General features: G+C 39.1%; 1 protein-coding gene across 1 annotated transcript in view; it reads right to left on the bottom strand.

Annotated features, from left to right (window-relative positions):
* The window catches only part of csmd3b (CUB and Sushi multiple domains 3b), a 94826-nt gene extending 86834 nt beyond the window's left edge, over positions 1–7992 (bottom strand). Inside the window, exons 1-5 of the mRNA XM_080296630.1 lie at positions 7674–7992; positions 5054–5248; positions 2609–2747; positions 2027–2214; positions 901–1089 (exon numbers count right to left, since the gene is read on the bottom strand). Coding sequence (XP_080152756.1) covers positions 901–1089; positions 2027–2214; positions 2609–2747; positions 5054–5248; positions 7674–7992 — 1030 coding nt within the window. The remainder of the gene's footprint in view (positions 1–900; positions 1090–2026; positions 2215–2608; positions 2748–5053; positions 5249–7673) is intronic.
* Positions 7993–12917: the final 4925 nt, after the last annotated feature.

The raw sequence follows: 12917 nt of genomic DNA, 5'->3' as shown, positions 1-12917 counted from the left end.
CTTACCTCAAACATTCCTGTGTTCGTGGTTCAGGCAGGAGAGGAGGTGACAGGAGGCACATGGATAAAAGCGCCGCACACACACAAGCGCACACACACAAGCGCACACGCACGTACACAGTGCACATGCGTGCGCACACAGACACGAACACATGCACAGTACTTGCCCACAGATCTCTAATCTTCTCCTCAAATCATCTCCTATCAGCCACAGCAGCCTTCACTGCAAATTGTTCCTGCGTGTGTGTGTGTGTCTATGTGATCAACCAGTGGTGTGACTCAGCTCCCCAAACAGCGATGGTGGCTCAACTTCTCCCCTTTTACACACACCTCATCCACTTTGTGTCTTTTGTAATGGATAAGGCAGATAATCTGCTTTTGTCTGAAAAATGTTTTGGTCTATAGAAGTGATTATGACTTCGGTGGACTGTCTGATCATTCATGAGCAGTGGATACTTATACTGTAAAATATCCTTACCAGGACAGCAGCAAAGCTGACCTTGTGCTGCATTGTGAATGTGCTACCACAGAGCAGACTGCGCATATTGTCCAGTGTCTATATAACACTATGTCCAGCATTAAGACAAATGCTTCCCTTTTATTTAATGAACCTTATTATTGAATTAGATGTAAAATATAGTGCTGTTATAATAATAATGCACAATAAAACAAAGCAAATCATTTTATCCTGTGAGTGTATCTAGCAGGGAATAGCTGCCCATTCCTACATAAGATACTAATACCGTCAATGCCAAATAAAAGGAAACAATCTTCTTTTTCTGAGTGAGCAGAGAATCAGCTTTTGCTCTAATGGAGAAGAACATTTAACAAACTTGCATGAGGTGTAACATTTTCCACAGTACACTCTGTTCTGAATTAGAAGCTCTTTTGAAATATTTACCATCACATGTAGGTAAGGGGTGGCTCCACCAGTGGTTCTTCTCGCACACTAGCGGCTCCTCATGACTGAGTCTATAACCAGAGTCACAACCAAACGACACCGTGGAGCCGATGGAAAAATCCTGTCCGTACCGAATACCGTTGACAGGGATGCCGGGGTCCAGACACGAGTAGCTGTCCACTGTGACGCCTGACAAAAAGAGTCACTTTGTTTGATTCAAAAATCATTTGAACATTACATGTTACATTAGATAAACAAAAATACAAAATATGCAGTGCAAGGTAGACTGTTTGTTGTTTGATTATCATCATGGTAGTCCTGGTGACAGCCACTGAGGTGAGAACCACAACAGAAGTGGTTTTGTTTACCTTCTCAAGTGTTTACATGCCATCTGCTGTCAAATTGAACATGCACTTCAGATAAAAATGAAGGTGGAGTTTGAAGATGCTGGCGGTCTACGCCATTAGTACTGAGTAAATGGAAGAAAAACAAGGGAGTGGATGGGTGGGTGGTTTGGGGTCTTCTTGCTTTTAACTCAGAGTTTAAAGTATATCTATCTTCTGTACAAACAATTAATGCTTTCATGTTTTGTTGAAAAATTCAGTTCAGGTGCCTGGGCACCTTACTTTGGAGATTTTCTGGTCACACCCAACTGGGAGGAGACGCTGGGGTAGACTCTGAACCCAGTGGAGAGACTGCACATATCTCATCTGGCCTGGGAACACTTTGGAGTCCTCCAGGAGGAACTGGGGAGCCTGTGGCTTGAATACCCTGCTCATGCCAGTGCCAGCAACACCCAAATTCAATTTCTTTGTGGTCTAATATCTCATATGCATTACAGCTGGTGTGAACCAAACAGAGGATGATGTCTAATTTTTAGTAGTGTGATATTATGAGATCATGGAGACCTAGTGTGAATGTGGTCAGAAGCATACTTTTAAGAATTTGTCTAAAAATACACAATATACTGTAAAATATATTTAACAAACTATCTTCATATGAATGGATCAGTTTTAAATGCACGTGTATTTTTCATTTTTTTGTGTAAAATTTGCAGCTATAAATGCATATGCACATGTGCACATACTATATGTGCATAGATATATAGTGTATGCATCTAACTTACTTTCATAGAGTATTCTGAAGCCAGCATTTGACCGGCTGTTATCAGTGGTAAACAGCAGATAAAGAAAGTTGCTGCTGCTGAAAAGGAACTGGGGGACTTGGGTGCCATTGAAGGAGCCAACCAGAGGAGACAGGAGGTTTGGACCATCATGGATCTCCAAGAAGTCATAACCCAGTTCTGTCTGGAACCTGTGAAGATAAAATGTCAGGACATTATATTATAGCTGATTGTGATTTAAAAACACTGATGAGATAATGAAAAGTTCTTTAAAGGTTTCACATCATTTACAGGTTTTGGAGCCAATTTTTTCACCATAAATACACTTTACAATTCGTAAACAACAGTCTATGTCTCGGCTCTACCAGCAGTTCACACCCCAGAGAAAACATCATTTGAACAAAAATATTGCCTGCCTTCCTAGTCAAAAGACAGCTTTGTCAAAAATTTACAGCCTAGAGAATTATGAGTCATGTGATATTGTAGGCGAATGTCCATAAACTTTAAATCTTGTAAATCTTCATTCTTGCTTGTTCAAAGCTCTTTCTAATATTCAGAATCAAAGAGTTACTGTATGCCACCCACCTGTCAAATGTGATTTTGATGGCACGTCCAGGTTCTGCTTCAATCACCCACTCACAGTTAAGGGAGTCTTTGTAATAACCAGGCCACCCAGGAGATAATATCACTCCACTTGGAGCCGAATAGTGGCCTCCACATGGGGCTGTGAGGGGAGAATAAAGAGGCAAGTGAGAGAAGAAGTACAGGACACCCAATGTGTCCAAGTACAAATTAATGTATAACAAAAGAAATTACAATACTGTGCAAAAGATTTGAGTCGCTGCTCACTTGCAGTAATACACTGAAACATGTAAATGATAGAAGTCCAGTGTATAAGGCAAAAACAGAGTGTGTACAATTCTAATAAAGTAGAAAGTCAATATTTGATCATCTTCATTCATCAGCACAACCTGAACTGACTTAGTCAAGCTTTATTGTAATTTCTTACAGTGGTCATTTAGAAGTAGACATTCAACCCCACACTGCTTGAATAATGTTGAGGTCCAGGCTCTGGGGAGACCAATACATGACTGATACTAAAATGCAGCCCTAAACCACGACAGAGCCTCCACTGTGGGTGTGACACTTTCATCTGACCTCCTCTGGATATATTGATGCGTCATTCAAGTCCTGTTTCAGGTCTTTATTGGATTTTATTTCATATTTCTTCAGGACATGACTTTAAATCATCTAATGTAGATCATTTTTAGTCACTTCAGTTTTTGTCCTCCACTTGTCCAGTTTCCTCAGTTTTTTTAAGGGCAGACTGTACACCATGCTATGCCAAGTTTTTAGCTAATAGTGCTTTTTGAATCATCTCGCTGATGTCAAAATGCTATTTTGTGCTGGTCAGTTGTGTTGTCTTTTGTTGGGTTTTTTTGGGGTTTTTTTAAGATTCAATTAATAAATGATGGGTGAGTGTTGCACAGTACTGTATATTTAGTCAAGTTTAGCAAATCAGGCCCACCTGCTACTAATAAGTAGTTATTTTTATATTTATATTTACATTTTTATCGTTTTTCTTTTTTACATTGGAGTTGTGCAAAAGCATAACTTCAATTTTACTATTTATTTTGAAGACAGTGGACTTCTGTGGACTTCATAATCTTGGGTCAAAAGGAAACACGATTTCCACACTTCTTTTTTCTTTGAGTTGCAAAAAAGTTCTATTATGTTCACCAGCTGGACACTAACACTGTTGGCTTTTGGCTGACAGCAAGCTGAAAAATGAAAAATCTGCTAAAATATTTATTGAAAATGAGGGAAAGAGAAGAGAACAGTTTTATGCATATAAGTTAACTTGTCAGTGCGATTAACATTTTCCACACTAGACACGGGTATTTGATGCTTTGGCCAAATAGCATATACATAGCATACTGTAGGTTTAATTACCATTTAAATACTCCAAAAAACATGCAACAGATTCAGATTCTTGCCCTTGACAGAGATTCTGATGAAGCAACCCACAGCTTTGAATATTTAATAAAAATAAAGATAAATTGTGTGCTCAGAAATATGTCTACAGTACATGATGCAAGGCTAACATAAATTATTCATATTATGTAAATATACACGAACACTTAAAAGGAACATGAACAATCACTCAACAGTTATTACAATGTAGTATTAGCCTAGAGCCATTCTGCTGCACTCTTTTTTTCCAAGTTTATTTAAACTTTAACTAAGTGTCTCAAGTCAATTTGTTCTAGTCTGTACCTCCTGAATACAAGTAAGTGGATTTTCTATCCAAGTGGTTATAGACACACATTAGATACAATGGATCTTGGGACTTTAAATGACCTGGAGCATAATTAACACAACCCTTCTTTGTACTATCAAAGGCTCTGTCACCAATAGCTGTGTTGAAAATATCTTGAGCTAATTATATTTACCACTGGAGCAATCTCAAAAGCACTTGTGCTCTAGCGAACATCTCTTCATTCCGTTTGAGAATCGCAGGTCAACTTCGCATTTTACTTTTCTGTACTCAACAACTTTTACAGAAGCTGTTGATTACACTCTGAACTTATGCGACTTTACTTTAAGGTAATAATATAATCGAATAATATAAATAACTTCAGGCAAAGTGCTGCGCCGCGACTTTACTTGACATTTAAAGAAGTCACAGTTATGTTTAACACATTCACATAGTGTCCAGTGTCTTTACTTTCACTTTTAGCTGCCGATCATCTCTGCTGCACTCCTTCCACACAGAGAGAATTTTAAATTGCCAAGTACTTCTACAGACAGAATGTTGGTAAGCTATTAGCTATTTGTGTGGCAGCAGTTTATTAACAGTTATTTCCCTGGGTGTTTAGGTTAACTGGCCACCTCCATATTTTTCCTTCTGTTGAACTGACAGGATATAATTTCTGCCTCCACAGAGTTTTTACAGCATTAATGATGAGATCTTGGATAGCATATTGTTCCCTAGTTAATAGTTTAAGCAGCAATCCAGCCAATATTTACCTTCACATTTAGGAATAGGCCCACTCCACATGACTTTTCCTCTTTCTAACTGACAGGAGATGGTCTCAGTTCCTTGGGTTTTGATAAAACCGTCCTCACAAACCACAGAGATGGAGCTGCCAAGCTGGAAGCTATCTCCAAAGCGGCGAGCGTTGATGGGAATGCCAGGGTCTGGGCACTCATTATGGCCAAATGCTGTGGTAAAAAAGTTACAAGGAGACACAGATATGATGAGGGAGATATTGGAGACTAGCGCTTCACATAGAGAGACAGACACACACACGAGAAATGTTATTAAAGAATATGAGACCTATACTTTACAGCCATTCACAGGCTATTTTGCTCATCATTTTGATGAAATATTTCAGAAGTGATGATGCAGATCTATATGCTGCTACTTGAAGTCTTCTGCTGTTCGGCCCTTGCCAGCATAATATCTAAAATTTCTTTTGTCTGTTTTATGCTCCCGTCATGTTGTTTGCACATATGATCATTGCTCATAATACAGTATGTTTGCTTGATGCTTTATATGCATCTGCTCCTGATAAAAGGCAAAGTCCAGCCTATGAATGCTCATGTTTTGCCAGTTGAAGCAGCTTGGTGTTTTTAGTTGATAAAGAATTAAAGATGCAGTCATAGAAAAAAAAATAAAGTCATATACACAAAATGATGTGAGATGATATCGCAAATAGAGTGTGAGAAAACTCGTGGACAGAACACTTTGGCAGATATGTTTGCCGTCAAACCCAGCCTGATGCAAAGATCAATATCAATTTCCATTTCTGTTGCCCGGGATCCAGACGTGTTTTGCCTAAATTAGCTCAAAGACTGCAAGCGGGGGCAAGATCTTTTTTGGTGTACATGCTGTATCCTGATGTCTTATAAGCTAGTCAACAACGCATCACATAGATTTTGATCAGCTCCAAAGATTTGCACAGATGACAACAATGTAAGGGAGACGGAGCTTCTAACTGCGGGTAAAATTCTAATGTCTATTCTAATGCAGGTTAAAGAGTCACGATATGATGTTTAAAAAAAGACCATTTATGAATTTTTGGAGGATTAATTTTTTTTCACTTTTGACGGAAATAGGCTGACTGTTTCCTCTTGTTTCAAGTCTTTCAAGCCTAAATACATCCTGGACCTCTCTATGTACTGGACGCACAGAGATGAAAATGGTATCCATCTTGTCATCTGAGTCTACGTTTGACAACAAACAAGCAAAAAATTGCCCAAAAATGTTCCTTTAAAGCTTCTCTTGCCTTTGCAAGTACTTTGTTCTGCAACCTACACCTCTATTCTTAGCTGCTATAATAATCACAGGACCTCTCTTCTATAACCCGTTGTCTTCAGCGCTACTGAAACTTCTAGTTGGGAGTGAATTAAAAGAGCTTTATCTAAATCAAACTGAAATATTTACTACATGGTTTTCAACATCTTGGTTAGAAGTTATGCCAAGATTTACATGGAGCTCTTTGCAGATGTCTTGAGCCACCCCTCATTTACGTTGCTAGGAAAATAGGGAATATGTACAGCGATTTACTGTAAAGTGCAAACATACATCCAAATGAAGCATATAAAGCAAAACCACACTTGTTTGTACAATCCTAATGGGCCTGGAAGTCAAAATTTGGTATGGTCACCAACACAAGTAAGCAAACTAGTTTTCTAGGCTTCTTGAAGGACATTTAAGGCTCTTCTTTGGATGTTGTCTGCTTTTTGTTCTGTTCTCTGTCAAGATGATGCCACAATGCTTCAACAATTTTTAGGTCAGGTCTCTGGGGAGGCTGATCCATGACTGATAGAGTTCCACTGTCTCTTTTTTCCAGGTATTATTTTACTGCATTGGGATTGTATTTGGGACCACTGTCATGGTGAAAAATGAAGCTGTTACAGGTGTTCAGATCATTTCCAGATGGTACTGAATAGTGATGGTGCTTTTCTGCATTCATAATACCAATAATTTTGATAAGATCCCCAACATCACTGGATGAAATGAAGCCCCAAACCATGAGGTTTGCGTTACGTCGGTTCATCATTTGAGTTAGTGCTTTTTTATGCTTGAATTATTTATCGGTCAGTCTCGAGTAACTTTCCTCTGATAATGGCCAAGTACAAGGATAGGAGTGAAAATGAATGAAAGAAACACAGCCTATTGTCCAAAGGAAAACCTTGAAAGACCTTCAGAAAGCCTGGAGAACTAATGCTCAAGATCACTTTAAAGATCACTTTACAAGAAAGTCTGACTCCTTGGAAGCAAAATATAATGAAATGAGTGATGGCCCAAGAGTTCTGCAGAGTACTGTGTAAAGTGTAATCATATATATATATATATATATATATATATATATATATATATATATATATATATATATATATATATATATATATATATATAGCACTATATTGCTTCAAAATTAACAGTGCCTTTATTTCTGTGTTTCTGGGGTTTGACCTTTGCAAATGAAAAAAAATATGACTATAAATTAAATTTCAGATTTCAAGCTTAACTTGGATTTCGTTCATGTGAAGCATTTTATGATAATTCTATTTTTAGCAGAGAAAACAAAGTTGCTCATTTGCCTAGATTTAGGCCAAAGAAAGAGGATGGAATACATACTACTGTATGTGATATTAAATCCTCTTCCTGACATAGAGTGATCAGCCTGAAACTCCAGCCTCAGTGTGTTGGTATTAGACGTCAGATGGGAGGGACTCTCAGCTCCAGAGAACCTCCCAATGACCGTGGCATCATTTGTCTCGCCATCTTTCACTGTTAGGGAATCATAAGGTGCCTCAAGGTCAAAGTCATTAAATGCCAAGTGTATTCTGGAGCCCGGATCTGATTGGATGAGCCAAACACAGTTCATGTTGTTCCCATAGCCTTCTGGGTAATCCGGTGAGAGGACGGTTCCTGAGGGAGCAGTGAAGTTGGACATGCAGGGGACTGTGGGAGGAAGAGAAGTACAAAATCACAGACAGTAACAGACAGAGAGACAGACAATTTTCAGAAAGCATATGAGGGAGGGGAAAGGCATACAGGGAGAGAAATTTTCTGTTAAATATTCATCTCCACAGCGTCATCGGTCATCATGCGCTCCAGGCCATAATAAACTCTGTACTGTCGCCTCAGTGACAGGTCACAATGAAATTTATCAACATCACAGCAGTGCACATGCCACATTTTTTTAGTTCAATCCAATGCTGTCATATACCTGAAAATCAATTACAAATAATTCTAACACTTACATATGCATATAGGGATATTTGCAGACCACTGATTGTTGTCTTGGCAGGAGATCGTTTTTTCTCCAATCAGCTCAAACCCAAACTGGCATTCAAATCTCAGGATTCCTCCATTTGAAAAGTTGTCACCTTCTCTTATTCCATAGAGAGGAGTTCCAGGGTCTCCACAACTCTCTTTGTCTATTTCTGGAATGACACAGATTCAAAAGAAGACATGAACAGCAGCATGGTCCCCAAAGACGGCTATAAACAGTCCATGTTGACAGGAATCCTAACCTAAACCGTTACGATCATATGCTATACACTTCAGTCACTGTGAAAAAACAACCCATAAAAAGATAACATGAAAAATGGCAAAAAAAATCCAGCTGCCAAGTAGATGAAACATAAAGTAATTTGATCATTCAGCATGAAAAGAAGAAAAAGAGTAGCACATACCAAAGGAAAACTGAAGAAAGAGCTGGGACTGACATAAAGTGCTCACTACATACAGCCCAGCAATAGAAAACAACTTTACTGAGACAATTTGTGAGTACTGCAGTCACAGAGGTTGCCAAACTTGGTCAAAGTGTTGGGAAAATTTAGTGAAACTAGCTACTTGTTTACAATCATTACTTGATTCTTATTTGCATTATTTACATATCACTTTTGTAATACTTCTATCATCATTTGTTTTTTTTTACAAGATCTTGCCTGTAACCCATGACTGTACAATCTGACAGCAGTAGAGCAGCGGTCCCCAACCTCTGGGCCACGGACCAGTACTGATCTGTGAGTCGTTTGGTACTGGGCTGTGAGAGGTGAGGCTTGGGCGTGAAATTTATGGTTTTCGGGGGTTTTATTGTTATTTTTAAATCGTTTTTATTGTTAACTCAGTTTCCCTGGGTTTTTTCCAATGTGCTATGAATAAATCATCTTTTTTGGCATTGGTTTTATTTTGTTGTATTTATCCGCGACACCTTAAAGGCCGGTCCGTGAAAATATTGTCGGACATAAACCGGTCCGTGGCACAAAAAAGGTTAGGGACCGCGGCAGTAGAGGACACCTTGGGTCACGTGGACGGTACTTTTGAAGTAGTTTTTGGTGTTATGAAGAAACTCAAGGGTGACAAGACACTGTAAACTTTAGACCTTATATCTGCAACTCAGCTTTACACCTGTTACTTCAGTTTTGTCACTTAAGCTAAATTATAAATTAACTGTTTTTGACAGTCAGCACACCGAGTGTTTCTTCCCAGAGTCTGGCCTTAACAACATTTGTGCAACCATGCAGTGCTATCAGTCTCAAATCCTCCGTGGTTATCTTACTGTGTTGTGCAACACTATGTCATGCTACAAGAGCTCATCATCCATTTTGAACAGAAACACACTGCCAACTGAATCTAGTCTTACTCGAAGGTGATTGGCTCTTGTTTCGCTGAGTCAGGCGAATTTCTGAAATGCGTCTGCTTCTCAGTTCATGTAGCCTGGAGCAGATTTTGTATCCCTCTCTTTCTGTTTCCTCCTTCCCCTGAGTTTGCAAGTATTCATGACACATCTTTTTTTTAACATTGACTCTGACCATAAGGTTGGACAGATCCTTCTTCTGATTCTACATAACGGCTCCACTGTGTCACCATAACTCTTTATAATATGTTGTATACGGGATATCAGGAAACATACTTTCTATTTTCCCAGCCTTCCTCTCCTTTAATCCCCTGCTCTGCTTTCCTGTTTTCAGCATTATTTACAGGAGTGGCCCATGGCACGAAGCAAAGGTGTGTGTCTTTTTGAGTGTGTGCGCATTTCTGTGTGTTTCACTGTTGCTGCGAATGTGTGTCTCGGTGTGCGTGCTTGTGATGTATTGCATTAATTTCCATCATGACATCGTCTTTATGAGACCCACAGACTCAACCAATCACAGCCTGCCTAACACACTTGCTTGCACGTGAACACACACACACACACACACACACGCAAAGACACCTAGCGAAGGAATTGAGAACAAATTACTTTGGAGAGAAAGCGGCACGCTGTCGGAACATTCCTGTATTGCTACTGCTTTTCTTCCTCACACGCACGCACACGCACGCACGCACGCACACACACACACACACACACACACACACACACACACACACACACACACACACACACACACACACACACACACACACAGTACAGTACATGCATGCAACACACAGAGACTTAAACAAACCCAATCCCCCATATGCAGTCAGTGTCTTCCTTTGCATCATACACACCGATACCGATACACACACACACACACACACACACACACACACACACACACACACACACACACACACACACACACACACACACATTGTGCTTGTAACAACAAGGCTGACAGATTCACAAAGGGGATTAGACTCCTCAAAGAGTATCTAAGAGTGTGAGTGAATATGTAACTTCTACATTATGTCTGGATTGCACATTTAGCTAAATTCCAATTCACACCATATTGTCCACAAAAATACATACCCTGATGAGGTACAACAATAAAACCAGTGGCAAAAAAGAGTGAATAACACAGATCAAACCTTTCGTCCAGGCATTTACTGTAGGTTGATGTTAACTGTACAAGTAACTCCCATCTAAACACATGCCTGCAGCCAGCAAAACACCATAAAAAAGATCCATAGGTGTTACTCAGGTTCTGTAAGAACACGAGTCCCATCCCTAGAGGTCCTGTATCCATGACCTTGTGGGTCAGAGTCATTTTGGTGTGACAAGTATGACCTACACAGTATTAAGCAGGTGGTTTCCATCTTCTTTGGTAAATACAGGCACGTACAGACACACAGGCACACATAAAAGGGTAGTGTGCAAAATACACTACCTATTCCATATCTGAAAGAATAAGCTAATAGATTTTGGAAGGGATAATGAGACTGAGGGAAAAACTTTATTGGCTGTTTCTCTTTTGTGACAACTGTAAAATGTGCTTTAAGGCTTTGTTGCTAATGGTGAATGAATGCGTAATGTATCATATGCATAATCTAATCTCTGCAAACTGTTTCTTTCAACTGGAGGCTGCCGCTGTTCTGCTATAACAGAGGTCACAAAATAAGAGCATTAAACCCATTAAACCACAACAAATAATAATCCAAGGCAGCTTTTATAGCAACGGAAAAGAGAGGTATTGAATGGAAAGTCTATTAGTACTCTCAAACAGGTTTGCAATGTGAAGAAGAAATGAGAAATTCAGCCCGTCTAATTAGCGTGTACTTGTCTGATTCTGTGACCTAAAGGGAGTGGCTCAAATTGACTTGTTCACACTGTAGACATCAGCGAGGATGCGCTGTTGAATAAAAATGATCTCATTTATTACACTCACAATACTGACATTCTTTTCCGCCTCTCTCAGGTTCCAAACCAGGCCACCGAGGAGCTTTTGAGGATTGATTTGATGGGAGATGTGTATAAGAAAGACATCAATTTTCTGTTCTCATTAAAACACACAATCTATGTCAGCGCTTCTTACACAACGTGCACAAAATGTTTCCTATTCAATTGTGTAACTTTCAAATACCAGTAAATCTCACTAAATTGGACTTCAGGATGACAAATAACAACTGGGGTGCATTCTTTGATCTTAACACATTATGGTGCAGAAATGTATCACTTCAGCCAGCTGTAAAAACGCCTCGGCAACCCACCCACATCCTGCCTCATGACCTTGTAATGATCATCAGTGAGCTTCAGAAAGACTCCTGCAATCATCTATGTAGAAAAAAAAAATACAGACCACTGAACGAGACATGTTGCACATATTGCAGAGGCATTTTTGTCAATAATGCTTTAGAGATGTTTGGTTACTTCTCTCCATCTGGAAACATCATCCCACAAAGTCTAAAAGAACAAATCTGAACAGCAAAATAATAAATAATAATAATAAATGAATAAATAATAATAAAATAAAAGTGAACGCGCAACAGCCGTCAAGTACACAGTATCAAATCAAACCAGAAGTGCAAACCAAGGTTGCCGAGTCTATAAAGCACCGTTTTCTAAATCTCGCTTCTGTTTAAAGTAAAAGCAAAGAGCTTAATGAGCTCTAAAAACCATCTGGAGCTCCTCCTCAATCAGTTACTTCATGACCAGCGAGGGCCAAAATTACATCTTGTAAGTAAACATTGCGAAATCAGTCTGTGTCTGTTTATTCTAACTTAGCATTTAGAGAATCCTGTGGACAGGGAAACTGACATCTGAAACCACCATCGAGCAAAACAACTCTTCGCTCATTGTGCCTGCTCAGTTACCCAATGCCATGCCTAATTTGAAATATATATAATTTATTAAGTCTTAATGTGAGAAACAATTAAATGCCTTGTAAATTTGGATGGAATGATCAGCATATGTAGCATTTCAATGCCACTGCCTGGACTGAAGATTACATGAGTCAATAATTCATGAATAGAAAATGAAATACGCTTTACAGAGTCGTGATTAGGTAAGCCCTGCCCTTCACGAGTTACCTCGGGAATGCATACGCTTACAAAAAAAGAAAAAAGTAAAAAATGCATCTAGCTTTGACTCACTACTCCAATACTCAGCTTACTGACTGTAAAATTGAACCACGTTTCTGGTTATGTTGCAAATAAATATTTCATGAA

This window comes from Astatotilapia calliptera, chromosome 22 (assembly GCF_964374335.1).
Source record: "Astatotilapia calliptera chromosome 22, fAstCal68.1, whole genome shotgun sequence".
NCBI classification, from domain to species: domain Eukaryota; kingdom Metazoa; phylum Chordata; class Actinopteri; order Cichliformes; family Cichlidae; genus Astatotilapia; species Astatotilapia calliptera.
This window is presented reverse-complemented; position numbering and strand designations above follow the sequence as displayed.